Source organism: Acanthochromis polyacanthus, chromosome 4, assembly GCF_021347895.1.
Source record: "Acanthochromis polyacanthus isolate Apoly-LR-REF ecotype Palm Island chromosome 4, KAUST_Apoly_ChrSc, whole genome shotgun sequence".
Classification (NCBI taxonomy): Eukaryota; Metazoa; Chordata; class Actinopteri; family Pomacentridae; genus Acanthochromis; species Acanthochromis polyacanthus.
The window spans coordinates 5,805,085-5,819,096 of NC_067116.1; the positions used below are offsets into that span (position 1 = coordinate 5,805,085).

At 36.1% G+C, this 14,012-nt stretch overlaps 1 protein-coding gene across 3 annotated transcripts in view; it reads right to left on the reverse strand.

The window, feature by feature from the left end:
- The window catches only part of prkacba (protein kinase, cAMP-dependent, catalytic, beta a), a 30,152-nt gene that overhangs the window by 13,114 nt on the left and 3,026 nt on the right, over positions 1 to 14,012 (reverse strand). Inside the window, exons 2-5 of one of the 3 annotated variants that reach the window (XM_022215254.2) lie at positions 7,878 to 7,886; positions 5,872 to 5,933; positions 2,249 to 2,377; positions 565 to 663 (exon numbers count right to left, since the gene is read on the reverse strand). In XM_022215254.2, coding sequence (XP_022070946.1) covers positions 565 to 663; positions 2,249 to 2,377; positions 5,872 to 5,933; positions 7,878 to 7,886 — 299 coding nt within the window. Of the gene's footprint in view, positions 1 to 564; positions 664 to 2,248; positions 2,378 to 5,871; positions 5,934 to 7,877; positions 7,887 to 11,164; positions 11,855 to 14,012 lie in introns of those variants that run through there. The other 2 variants (XM_022215253.2, XM_022215255.2) reach the window with 2 other exon arrangements.

Sequence of the window (14,012 nt, forward strand, 5' to 3'; positions counted from 1 at the left end):
ATGGTTTTGTTTACATTTTTACCAGAGTTCTGACTTACAGCTGAAATCAACTGACTTCACACCGTAGGAACGGAGCTCAGTCGAGGCTCTGCTGTAATTTCATTAAATAAAAATATTCTAAAGTGTCTAAATTTCTGTACTTCTTACTCTGATGGTTAATCTGCTCACATATTGTCTTTAAGAAAAGACAGAGCTGTTTACTGAAGAGTGCAAATCAGTTAAAGTAACCACTAAGGGAAGCTGTCAGCTTAAAATAACACTGCTTTTCTCTCTTTATCTTTCTGAAAAAAACTGTACATGAATTGTCAGTAAAAGCGACCGGATGCATGGCGGACAGTCAACTCACAAATACAGGAAGTCTGATTAAACCTTAAACGTACAGAGTTGATGGAGCTTTCTAGCCCTCCTGGCATATTATAGTTGATCTCTGGCACACGTACAAGCAGACAAAAAGATATCCGACAGTAGTTTCTGGTTTACAGGATGCACTCAACTGAAGGAGATGTCAAACCGAATGCTTCAGGACGAGTATACGTACTGTTCTAACCCTAGTTTGTGTCGTACCTTGAAGGCGTACTCCAATCTGACGAGGAAGGGAAAGGAGACGGCCTGTAGTATTCTCTTTTCATTTAGTGTGTGTTCTATTTGCTTCAACTTCACCACCTAAAAAAAAACAAAACACAAAGCAAAGGACAGAAAAGTAAGGATGTTTTGTACAAAGTATGCATGTGGGCATTCTATAACCTATAAATCCCAACTGTATAGGCATTCACATCAGTTTTACATTTGGTTTTGCATATTTTAGCACATTTATGAGCTGTCATGTTGGACCTCTGTTTGTTAAAAATAATAAAAATTCTGCTCTCCATGACGCAACTGTGAAGTCAAGACCGACCGAGCTGCAACCAACAGTGACCTGAGAAAAAGTCAGGGACTTTTTAGCTGAACTGCAGGCCGTGTTTACATGAAAAAGACAATATAAGTAGTAAACATCTATTGAATGTAGAGTCACTATTTTCTCCTCAATGTCTGTATTAACTATGGATACGATGGTTTGCAAGTTTTCTTCACTGTTTGCTGACAGCACTGTCATCTGCATAACATATGATATTTATGTATATTAGACTCAGAGTAATCCTTTTGTTGTGTTTGGCCTTATTTCTTTGTCATTTCAATCTTTTTGCTGTTTTTTCGTCTCATTTTCAATGTCTCTTTGTTTTTTGTCTCAATTTTCAATCTGTTTTTTGTCAGATCTTTTGCCTTTTTCAATCTTTTTGTTTTTGTCTCATTTGTCATTTTCCATTTATTTTTCTAGTTTTTTCCATTTTCAATCTTTTGTTGTTTTCTTGTCTATTTTTTTGGCATTTCAATCGTTTAGTGTTTTTTGTCAAATCTTTTGTAATTTCAATCTTTTTGTTTATTCCCCCAATCTCTTTTTCTTGTTTTTTTGTCTAAGTTTTGCCATTTTCCATCTTTGTTTTTTGTCAAATCCTTTGTCATTTTCAATCTTTTTGGTTTTTTTGTCATTTTCAATCTCTTTGCAGTTTTTTGCCTCATTTTTTTAGTCTCTTTTTGTTGTTTTCAATCTCTTTTCATTGTTTTTTGTCAAATCTTTTGTCATTTTCAATCTCATTTTGTTTTTGTCATTTTAAATCTTTATTTTTTCCTCTTTTTGTTGTTTTTTTGTCTATTTTTTTGTTTCATTTTCAATCCGTTTTCATAGCTTTGTCTCAAGTACAGGTAAACCTTGTATTTTCCTTATGATGACTTCACTGTACAAGGAGAACAGGTTTTAGATAACATCCACTCTTAAAAGTTGAAAAGTTTAGTTTTTCCTTGCTATGATTTTTGGCATTGTAATTGTGTCGTACGGCACAGAAGACGTCTCTGAGTTCTCTCTAAAGAAAAATGTGACAGGAGTAAAAAAAAAAACCCCACAGAAACTGTTTGGAGTTGGGAGGTTTAAGACACAAAAGGAGGCAGATTAAGACGCTGTATAAAGTAAAGTCTTCTAGCTGTGGAGCAGAAACAGAAAGTCAGACAGGTACAGCAGGACTAACCAGCTTCTATGACTTTCACATCAGTATTTAAAGATCGAAACTCTCATGTGAAGCGCCTTTGAGGTTTTCAGTGATAACACATTAGCAGCGCTGGAGGAGGCGAGTCGTTTCCTCTTAGAGACCAACAGCATTTATAGACATAGAGGTTTTTTTTTTTATTTCCACATTTACAACATGAAAAGACTTACTTTTTGTTTGTCCAGGATCTTCATGGCATAGAACTGGTTGCTTCCTTTATGTTTCACCAGCATCACTCGTCCAAACGAGCCGGTGCCCAGAGTCTTGAACCTGTCGAAGTCGTCCAGACACGTCGTGCTCTGAAGGAAACATCAGGGGTGGAAGTGAGACGGTGAACTGAAGCTACCCGCCAGCTTTCAGTTCTTACAGAGACTGTTTGTCTTCATGTTCCAAGTAAAAACGTACAAGCTGGAGGGAGTTTAGTTTAAGAGCAGGGGTGTCCAACATGAGGCCTGTGGTCCAAAAGTGGTCCTCAGAGGGTCCAATCCGGTCCTCAAAGTGTAAAGATCCCAGAGAAGACATTAACTGCAGATTGTAAATTAGTAAAACTATAAATTTAAAATAATTTCTAGACCGTGACAAGTTGTTTGGATCATGAAGCAAAATACTAGATTGTTCTTTGCTCTTTTGTCATTTTGTGTCTCATTTTTATTGTTTTGTTCCTTATTTTGTATATTTCTGTCTCTTTTCTTTCAATTTTTTTGTCGATTTGTAACTTTATTCTGTCTCTTTTTTGTGTTGTCTCATTTTTTTTGTTTTTGTTGTGTTTTGTCTTTTTGTTTCACTTTTGTTGTTTTGTGTTTCCTTATTGTCTCACTTTCTTGTGTATTTTTGTCTCGTTTGTGTCATTTGTGCAATTTTTTTCTCTCATTTTTGTCTATTTTTTGTTGCTTTGGAACTTTTTGGTCTGATTTTTTGTCTCTTTTTGTTTCACGTCATTTGTCTCATTTTTTGTCATTTTGTTTGTCCTGTTTGTCATTTTGGGTTTCCTTTTTGTCTCACTTTTGTTTTTGTCTTTTGGTGTCTTGTTTTGTCTACTTTTTTGTCTCGTTTTTGTTTTGCTTCATGTCATTTGACTCATTTGTGTCCTTTTGTGTCTTGTTCTTGCAATACTATAGCTGCATGTCCACTACATGCGATTGTCTCACACGGCAACGCATCGCATCCAAAAATCGCACGGATGGCGGACGGTCACTAGTGGGCTGCTACGTGGTCATGACAGCGCTTTCAGTTTGATGGTCTGGCAGATGAGTCGGATAAGCGGCTCAGCCACAAACTTTCCCTTTTATTTCACAAACACTGGAAAGGAAAGGTGCTTAAAGGTGTTGAACACAGTTTTCTGTGGAGGAGAAGCTTCGAATTGCTGGATCTGTGCACCATCGTAACCATTAGTGTTTTCACAATAAAAGGGAAAGTTTGCGGCCAAGCAGCTGTGTTTATCCGACTCATCTGCCGGACCGTCAAGCTGAAAGCTCTGTAACGTGATAATGTTGTGGTCCTCGAGTGACCGTCCACCAGGCGTGCGATTTTCAGATGCGGTATGTTGGCGTGTAGGGAAATCACATATAGTGGACACGCACCTTATGTCATATTTTTGTCCGTTTTTTGTCTTTTGCCGTTGTTTTGTTTGTTTTTTGTCATTTTGTGTTTCCTTTTTGTCTCGCTTGTGCATTTGTCTTATTTTTTGCCATTTTGGAACTTTGTCTTGGGTCACTTGTCTCATTTCTGTCATATTTTGTCTTGTTTTTTGGTCTTTTTTTGTCTGACTTTTGACGCTTTGATCATAAAGTAAAATCCTCTATGATTCAGTTCCAGATGACTACATAAATGTTGTGTTCCTTTGTAGACACTATCATCTGGAAGCTGTAATGTGGAAATGATAAAGTGAGGCTTAAATGTGAACATTTCTGCACTAAAACAAAGGAAACATCAGGAGTTGTGGTTATTTATAGGTTATTATGCTGTGGTTTTACTGGTCACTGGAAATCAAAATGGGCTGAATTAAACTAAATTAATTAATTATTAAACCCCTGAACTAAAGTGTGTCTGACAAGCCTCAGTTTTAGAGCAAAGGCCTCTGACTTACAGCGACTTACACAATCTTTCAGCATTGAAGTCAACAAGTCCGAGCCCTTTTGAGCAACAGGAAGTGGCTCAGAAGTGCTACCACCTAAAAGTCCTATCTGATGTTCTAATAAAAACACAGCGTTTAGAGAAATGGAAGATTAAATTCAGTTTCAAATCTAATCAAGATTACGTTGTGGACACCGCAAGTGTTGCACAAGTTATCAGACAGGCAAAAATACGTGACAGGAAACAGACTTAAAATACTTAAACAGCGTAGCAACATTAACGATTAAGATCCAGAATACAATAAATGTAAAATACCACAAATATTAAGACCATTCAGAGCAGGGGTGTCAAACTCATTTTAGTTCAGGTTAGTTCCACATTCATCCCAATTGGATGAGCGATAAATAACCATAACTCCTCATGTTCCCTTTGTTCTAGAACAAAAAAGTACATTCTGAAAATGTTCACATTTAAGGAATTATTATTTTATTACAAAACACTATGAACAGCCTGAAATTTCTGAAGAAAAACAAGTTCAGTTTCAACAACATTCAGCCTCAGTTTATCATTTCCACATTACAACTTCCAGATCACAGAGTGTCTACAAAGGAACACAACATTTAGTCACCTGGAACTGAATGATGTAGTGATTTACTTTATGATCAAAACGACTAAAGTAAGATAAAAAAAGGGAAAAAAAACAACAACAAAAAAAGACAAAATATTAGAAAAATGAGACATACAATGACAAAAGCGGGAAACAAAATGACCAAAAATGAGACAAATGAAACGAAATTAAACAAAGAAGAGACAACAAAGTAGACAAAGCACCAAAAAAAAAATGAACAAATGACAAAACAAAGCAAAAAATGACAAAAGTGAGAAAAAAAAGACAAAAACAAGACAAAAAATTATGAAAATGAGAAAACAACATGAAAAAAACAAAAAACATGAGACAAAAAGTAACAGACAGATGAGACAAAAAAGGAGTAAAACAACAAAAAACACAAGTAAGACAAAAGGGAAACAAACGACAAAAGCGAGACAAACGACACAAAACAGAACAAAAAAGGAGACAAAGAATAGACAAAAAAGTTAAAAAGTGACAAGGAATGGACAAAAACAAGACAAAAAATGACAAACAACGAGAAAATACAACGAATAAAGAAAAACACAAAATGAGAAAAAGTCAGACAAAAACAAAACAAACAACAAAAACAAGGCTAATATAAAAATGAGACAATGAAAAAATGAGACAAATAACACAAAAATTTTAACAAAAAAATGACAAAAATGGACAAAAATTTGACAAAAAGACCACAAGTGAGACAAAAAAGAAACACAAAATGACAAAAGTGAGAAACAAAACGACAAATACATGAGACAAATAACAAAAGTCAGACAAAAAAAAAGACAAAAAGCAACAAAAACAAAACATTACAAAAACGAGACACAAAAAGAACAAAGAACAATCTAGTATTTTACTTCATGATCCAAACAACTTGTTATGGTCTAGAAATTATTTTAAACTTATAGTTTTACTAATTTGCAATCTGCAGTTCATGTCTTCTCTGTAATTTTTACTCTTTGAGGACCTGATTGGACCCTCTGGAGGACCACTTTTGGCCCTCAGGCCTCGTGTTGGACACCCCTGGTTTAGGGCAACCAAAGACTTTTAGGACTCTAGAATAAAACAAAGCGTTTAAAGAGAACAACTCACCTGTGGCGGACACTCCCATTTTCTTAAAAAATCTTCTTTGGCTTTAGCTAAGAACTCTTTCACTATAAGAAGAAACAGATTAAACAGAATTGTGTCTTCATGCAGGTCAGTTTACATGTTCAGGGGGTTTAACGTGTTCGGGGAAACAAACAAAGGACAGCTGGGGGGAATAAATGCACTTTAAGGTCAGGCAAATGTCAAAAAACTGAGGTAGGAAGGACTATGGCACAAAATATCTCCGTTATAAAACTCAAAAACCACACCTAAGCGGGGAAAAGTTTAAACCGCAAAGTGATGCAAAGAGCTCTTTACAGAAACGGCCAATTTGAAGACAAGCTATTCTGCATCCCTTTCAGGAGTAGGAGGGAATAAAATAGAGGGAGCGGTAATAATAATAATAAAAGGTAGAGAGAAAGGCAAAATGCAGACTACAGAGCAGGCAACAGGAAGACGATGTGGAAGTCACAGCAGACATGAGACGTCCAGAGTCAGAGAGTCACTCTCACATGGTAAAAAATGTCCCTCTCAAAACAACAAAAAACAGCTTATTGCAAGGAACTTTCATCATGAAATAAGTAAAAAAATCTGCCAACAGAACAAGTGAAGAATGGCTCTGTAAGATTTCTTGAAATAAGACATGATATTCAGAAACTTGAGATCTTAAAATTAGCTCTATTTCACCAGGATTGTTGAGCTTAGGCGTCTTAAAATGAGCCAGACATGCTAAAAAAAATAATAGTATTTCACTCAAAAACAGATTTTTGCTTTCATATAACCTCCTAATTTGAGATGTATTAACCCTCCTGTTGTCCTCATTCATGGGCACCAAAAAATATTGTTTCCTTGTCTGAAAAGAAAAAAAAAAAACAGGAAAAAAAATCCCCAAATTTCTGAAAATTTGCAAAACCTTCAGGAAGAAAATTCCAATAATTCCAAAAAAGCTTCCCTTACAACAAGTTTTTTTTTTTTTTTAAAAAATCCCCCAAATTTGGCAAGAAAATTCTTGTAAATATTTTCAAAAAATGAGGAAAAATTTTCCCAAAAAATCCTAAAAATATCTGAAGTGATCACATATATATCAGTACAACTTCTGATATTTTCTTTGAAAGTTTCCCTTAAAAGTTTTATAAAAAAAAAATCCCTCAAATCTGGGAAGAAATTTATTATAAAAATTTCCCAAAAAATCCTAAAAATATCTAAAGTGATATTTTTTGTCCACGTTTTCAAAACTTTAAATTTGCAAAACCATCAGGAAGAAAATTCCAATAATTCCTGAAAAAATTCCCTTAAAAGTATTATTTAAAATAAATCCTCCAAACTTGGCAAGAAAATTCTTGTAAATATTTTCAAAAAATGAGTAAAAATCTTCCAAAAAAAATCCTAAAACTATCTAAAGCGATTCCATATATATCAGTAAAACTTGTGATATTTTCTTTAAGAACATTCGCATAAAAATCTGCGAAATTCGCTGGATTTTGATTGATTTTGTTGTGAATGTTCTTAAAGAAACATTTTAAAGATTGTTTAAATCTTCAAAGATTTCCTAAAAATGTTGAAAATGTGGACATCAGAAGTTCCACGGTAAAAATATGGATTTTTCCACATTTTCAAACTTTAAAACGGGTTAGTTTGACCCGCAGGACGACACGAGGGTTAAACTTATTTTGAGTTTTCTTGTAAAATTCAACTCAAAACAAGATAATTTCAAGATTGTTTGACTTAATGAGATATTTAAGATGCGTTGTCTTAAAACAAGTCCCTCTATGTTGCTGAAACGTCACTTGTTAAGTGAATTTATCTTAAATCGATGGGATGAGACACTTTGACTGAAAACAAGACAAACAGACTTGGTAAGATGTTGAGTTTTTGCAGTGTGTCTCACTCTGGAGTGTCGTTACTGCTGTAAATGCGCTCCTGGCATTCATAAACTGGGACATGTGAACAGTAACATGCAGGCTAAATGTGGACTCTGTGACTTGGGATGTCTCATGGAGAGATGAGCGTACCAAAAGTCTCTACAGATCACCAACGGTTTGCAGCAGCATTCACCCACACGGATGGAAATGATGGAGAAGAGAGAGAGAGAGAGGAAGAAGCGCTTAAAAAACAAGAAACAGTTTAGATTGACACAACAAAACGACACCAGAGAAGACGACACGAGGCATCCCTAAAACCTAACTATGACGTTTATTCTATCGTCTCTGTAAAAATTAATAATCAGGTGTGTTTTAACCATTCTTACAGCATCAACTATGGAAAAAAAAAATGATTAGATCGCCCTTGTTTTTTCCTGGTACGACTGAAGGTCCATTTGTTTGGACAAATGTGATGAAAACAACAGAAACAGCTCAGAACAGTTTAATTTAAGAGCCGATAGCAGACATTTTCCACAGTTTTCTTGATAAGAACCAAAACAAAACAAAAAGAGACAAAAGGAGACGGACGAACGAGCCGAAATTTGGGTTTGGTTCATATCGTAACGTCTGACGGGGAAACGTCGAGCGAACTGACGAGGCAAATACCGATCATGTGACATCATCCAACGGTGGGTGGGTGGGGGGTGTGTGATTATGAATATTAAGATCTCATAATAAATATCCGGATACCATCGTCACGACCGAATATTCGGATCGAGCTCTCGTGTCCACCAGATGTGATTTTCCCGCACGGCAACGCACCGCATCAGAAAACCGAACGGTGGACGGTCACTGGAGGACCACAACATTGTCACGTTACAGCGCTTTCAGCCTGACAGTCCAGCAGATGAGTCGGATAAACACAGCGGACTTCAGCGAAAAGTATTTCTGAAAGCGTCTGAGGCGAGAAATAATCTGTGCAGCAGCTGAATCTGTCCTGGTTTTAGGTCACTGACGGCTGGTTTAGGTGTTTGAGGACAGTTTCACGATGCGTGGGATCTCCACACGTTGCATGGAATTAGCATAAAGTAGAAGTCCAGTCTACTTTATGCAAATGAGCAGCAGCCCTCTCCAGGTAAACATCGAATCAAAGCTGGAAACGCACCACAACCGGACCAGCATGCAACATGTGGCGCATTTCCAGCTGTGATCCGGTGTGTCAGCTGTTTATTATGTCGTGTCAACTGCTGCACAATAGACAAACATTATAGTTTCTGCATTTATTGTTCGAGTTTTCATCAGTAATACAGTGAAAATGAGGAAATGTGAATATTTATTTTGCAAGCCGATTTTGGAGAGCGGCCCTAAATTTTCTGCTTGTGCTCTTAAAATTTCAAGTTAGGGACCACTGTGCTCCAAGGGAAAAAAGTTAGCCTGGAGCCCTGAGTTGTGCGACGGCTTGAATGTCTGCAGGAAACCACTCTAGACCTTTACATGTGCAGTGCTGCTGCTGACTTCAAATGTCCTCTTATACACTCTGGGAATACAATGCAGCTGAAGCAGGTCAGATAGGACATAAAGTGTGATGGAACCAGCTGTATTTGTTGTACCTTAAGTGGTACCAGGTATTAAAATGAAAAAGGAACTGCAGAAAACAAGGGTGGTCTAATAATTTCTTCCATGGCTGTACATTATCAGGTGTTTACGATGAATCAACATGTGACACTTCTGGATAAAGGGAAGCGACTCCAGAGCAGGTAGTGATCAATGTTTGGTCCAAAGGTTCTTCACCTCACAAAGAAGAAAAACACAACACTGACTGTGTAAATAAAGCCCTGATAAATAAACAAACAAACAGCTTACACATCTCATTCTTACAAAACAGAACACAGATAAGACAGATAATAAGACGATGCAAGCAACAAATGGTTTAAAGTGTTCCACCTAAGCTGCTGAATGTGTAAAAATACAGACGTTGTGAACCTGAAGAGGAAGGTAAACAGCAAAGGTTATGAAACCAGGAAGTCGTTTACGGTTTTAAGGCCTGACGGACGCATGAACGCCGACATATGTGAGGAAAGAAGCGCAAAAACAACCGCATTTGTATTTTGCTTAGAAGATTTCTCTCTTCTTTCATCTCTGAAAACTGCCAAAAATAAATAATGCTGTGTGTTTTATCCAGTCGTGCAGAATTAAATCTATATTATCAGGTGTTTACGATGAACCAACATGTGATAGTTCTGGATAAAGGGAAGCAACCTTAAAGCAGGTAGTGATAGAGAAGTAAATGACAAAAAACATCAAAAAGAAAAAAAACAACAAAGACAAGACAAATTATTACAAAATGAGACACAAAATGACAAAAGTAAGAAAGACAATGACAAAAAAATGACAAACGACACGAAATAAAACAAAAAAGAGACAAAAAATTAGACAAAAAGTTACAAAGCACCCCCCAAAAAAATGGACACAAAACGACCAAAAATGACACAAAAAGTTACAAAGCGACAGAAAAATGTACAAAATAAGACAAAAAAATGAAAAAAATAAGACAAAAAACACAAGCAAGACAAAAATTAAATACAAAATGATGAAAACAAGAAACAAAATAACAAAAATCAGAGAAAAAAGAAAACAAAAACAAGACGAAATATTATAAAAGTGAGACACAAAATAATGAAAACTTACACAAAACAGTTACAAAGCGAAAGAAAAATGTACAAACGACATAAATAAGACAAAAAACACAAGCAAGACAAAAAGTAAACACAAAACGACAAAAAAAAGAAATAAAATGACAAAAGTCAGACAAAAAAAACAAACAAAAAAAAACAAGACAAAATATTACAAAAGTGAGAAAAAGAACAACAAAAACACAAGAAAACCACCAAAAATAAATAATGCAGTGTGTTTTATCCAGTTGTACAGCATTAAATCTAAATTATCAGGTGTTTACGATGAACCAACATGTGATAGTTCTGGATAAAGGGAAGTGACTCCAGAGCAGGTAGTGATCAATGTTTGGTCCAAAGGTTCCTCGCTCCACAAAGAAGAAAAACACAATAACTGTGTAAAAAAACCCACATAAATAAACAAACAGCTTATACATCTCATTCTTACAAAACAGAACAGAGATAAGACAGATAATAAGACGATGCAAGCAACAAATGGTTTAAAGTGTTCCACCTAAGCTGCTGAATGTGTAAAAATACAGACGTTGTGAACCTGAAGAGGAAGGTAAACAGCAAAGGTTATTAAAGCTGGAAGTCGTTTACGGTTTTAAGGCCTGATGGACGCATGAACGTCGACTGTACGGCCACATACGTGACAAAAAAATGAAAAAACTGCCACATTTGGACGCCCTGTACGGTTTAGAGAAACACTGGGCTGATTCTACAGGTGTCCAGTGAACACATGACGGACTAGAAGTGACTTACTGGACTTATCCCACATGACGGTGAAGTCAGAGATGTGAGGAAGCTCGCTCTCTGGTCCTCTATGCTCCTGGCTACTCTTTAGATATTTGTGGAATAAGCGGCTGGCGAAGGACTGATCCTTTCCCTGGGCCATTTCTGAGGAGAAGTCTCGACGTGTGAGCGACTCGTCTCGCAGGCAAAAGCAGCAACTCTCAGACGACACGCCAACGACACGCCAACGATGCTTCCTGTTTGCAGCTGGCTGATCTGCAACGCTCTGCTAACCACAGAAAGTTAAGCTTCCTGTTCAAGCAGTTGGCCGCTGAAACCGAGGCAGGCTGCATGTCCACCGCTCTCATGAGGCGTCTGAACGCGACTCATTCAGTCTGCTGTGCAAACAGTCACCGTGATTTAACAAGTACGCACTAATTAAACAACAATACCAGCCTGGAAATGTCAGAAACACTGAGCAGCTGTGGTGAATTGTGGAGCTGATAAGAGCCTGAACACCCACTGACTGGCTGGTAGGAGTTATCTCTGGGCTGCTGTGCTCTCTGCTGGTTGGTTTCCCTCTGAACTTTATCTCTCAGCTTCCCTCTCTGCTCAGGAGTCAGCCTCATTAACCCTTAGATGCATCAGTGGCTCTAAAATGACCCGGTCACGTCGTGTTCTAGCCAGATCTTTGGAATAAAAAGTTATTTCATATTCCAGGTGTTCCTCAAAGAACTTGTTTTTATTATATATATTTATATTTTATATTTATATATTTAAATTTTCAAATTACTTTTTAACTCTGTAAGTTGTTGCAAAAATAGATGAGCTTTATTTTTTTAGTTTTATTTTCTATACATATATATATATATATATATATATATAATTTATCTAGTTATTTTTGTTTACATTATTACATTATTTTTGTTTACACACACACACACACCTCCAAATATAGAAAAAATAGACAAAAATAAAAGTAAACTAGATAATGTGTATATATATATATATATATATATATATATATATATATATACACACACAATATAAGACTAAAAAAATAAAACTGATCTATTTTGGATTTATTTTATCATGTTTTTTTCTCATTTCTTTCCTGTAAACACACACAAATATACATATATAAAATTTACAATTTATTTTGTTTAGTTTCATTTAATTTAGTTTTCGTAATTCTTTTCTTTATTTGGGATTATTAGGCTTTATTACACACACACACACACACACACACACACACACACACACACACACACACACACACACACACACACACACACACACACACACACACACACACACACACACACACACACACACACACACACACACACACACACACACACACACACACACACACACACGTTTGTACTTCTATCTTAGTGAGGACATCCATAGGCGTAATACATTTCCTAGAGCCTTACCCTAACCTTAACCATCACAACTGATTGCCTAAACTTAATCCTTACCCTAACCCTAACAAAACCTCAATTCATACCTGTTCTCTAAAAACAAGTCTTCACCCTCAAACATGGCTGTTTCAAAGTGAGGACCGGCCAAAATGTCCTCACTTTGTAAAAATGTCCTCACTTTGATAGTTAAATGCAGAAAATGGTACTCACCATGTAGCAAGTACAAGAACACACACACACACACACACACACACACACACACACACACACACACACACACACACACACACACACACACACACACACACACACACACACACACACACTTTTAGTTTTATTTTTTGCTAATTCTTTTCTCTACTTGGGTTTAAATATAGTTGTTATATTGCTTTATTTTATTATATTTTATTCACTATTTTTCCTATATTGTGTATGTATATATATATATATATATAGATATATATATATATAAAAATTGTATTTATTTATTTGGTTAAGAAATTATCATATCTCTAGGACTACCACGAGCTTCCATACATGGGTCAAAATGATCCGCATGCGTTTCCCATAGAATTTCATGGAAACCTGTGATTCTTATCAACTGTAACTGTCAGGAATATACTCACTGTGGACCACACAGTATGTCAGTAAGATTATTTATACAATAAGACCTGACACATGTAAGGATTATCTACATTTTTTACCCTAACCCTACAATTCAATTATCAATATGTTCACAATCTGTTATAAAGTGAAAAATAAACATATTTCAAACACAAAATTATTCTTGTGCAGAGTAAAATCTAATATGAACAATAATACAAGTGATTATTCTGAACAAAAACGGCATAAAAATACATTGATTATTATGGAAGAGTGTCGGGTCCAATCACTGGAGCATCTAAGGGTTAATGGATCCTTTATTTTAACTCGTTGTTTGGTAGAAATGTGGGTTTGTTCTGAAATTTGGGTCACCCAAGCTAACAGAGGGGTGGATTACACAGCATGTTTAACTTATTTGGATTGTCTTTGTGTTAGCTGGATCAACAAACCTGAAGCAGAGACAATAAGCATTATGACAGTGGTTATTAACTGAATGTGTCAACCAGGTTTTCCTCATCTGGTTGTGTGTGCGCTTCCTTAAAAGTGGGTATTCAGTTGCATTTTCTTCTGCACCAACTTTACTCAGGAATAACAGGTAGTTATAATAACGTGAACCGTAAAAAATAGCAGAAAATGCTGCGGTATGAAGTGCTGTTACTGCAAAATAGAACTGGGACAGCTGCAGATTACAGCGCAACATTTGGGTCTGAAACGATCCTAAAGAAGAATAGATGGAAATCACTTCAGTTTTTAGCCAAACTAAACCGCAATCAACATTATTGGTTTAATATTCTCTGTAATAAAGACCAATATCTCTATTAGCTTCAGCTAAAATGGTGGAAAACAGA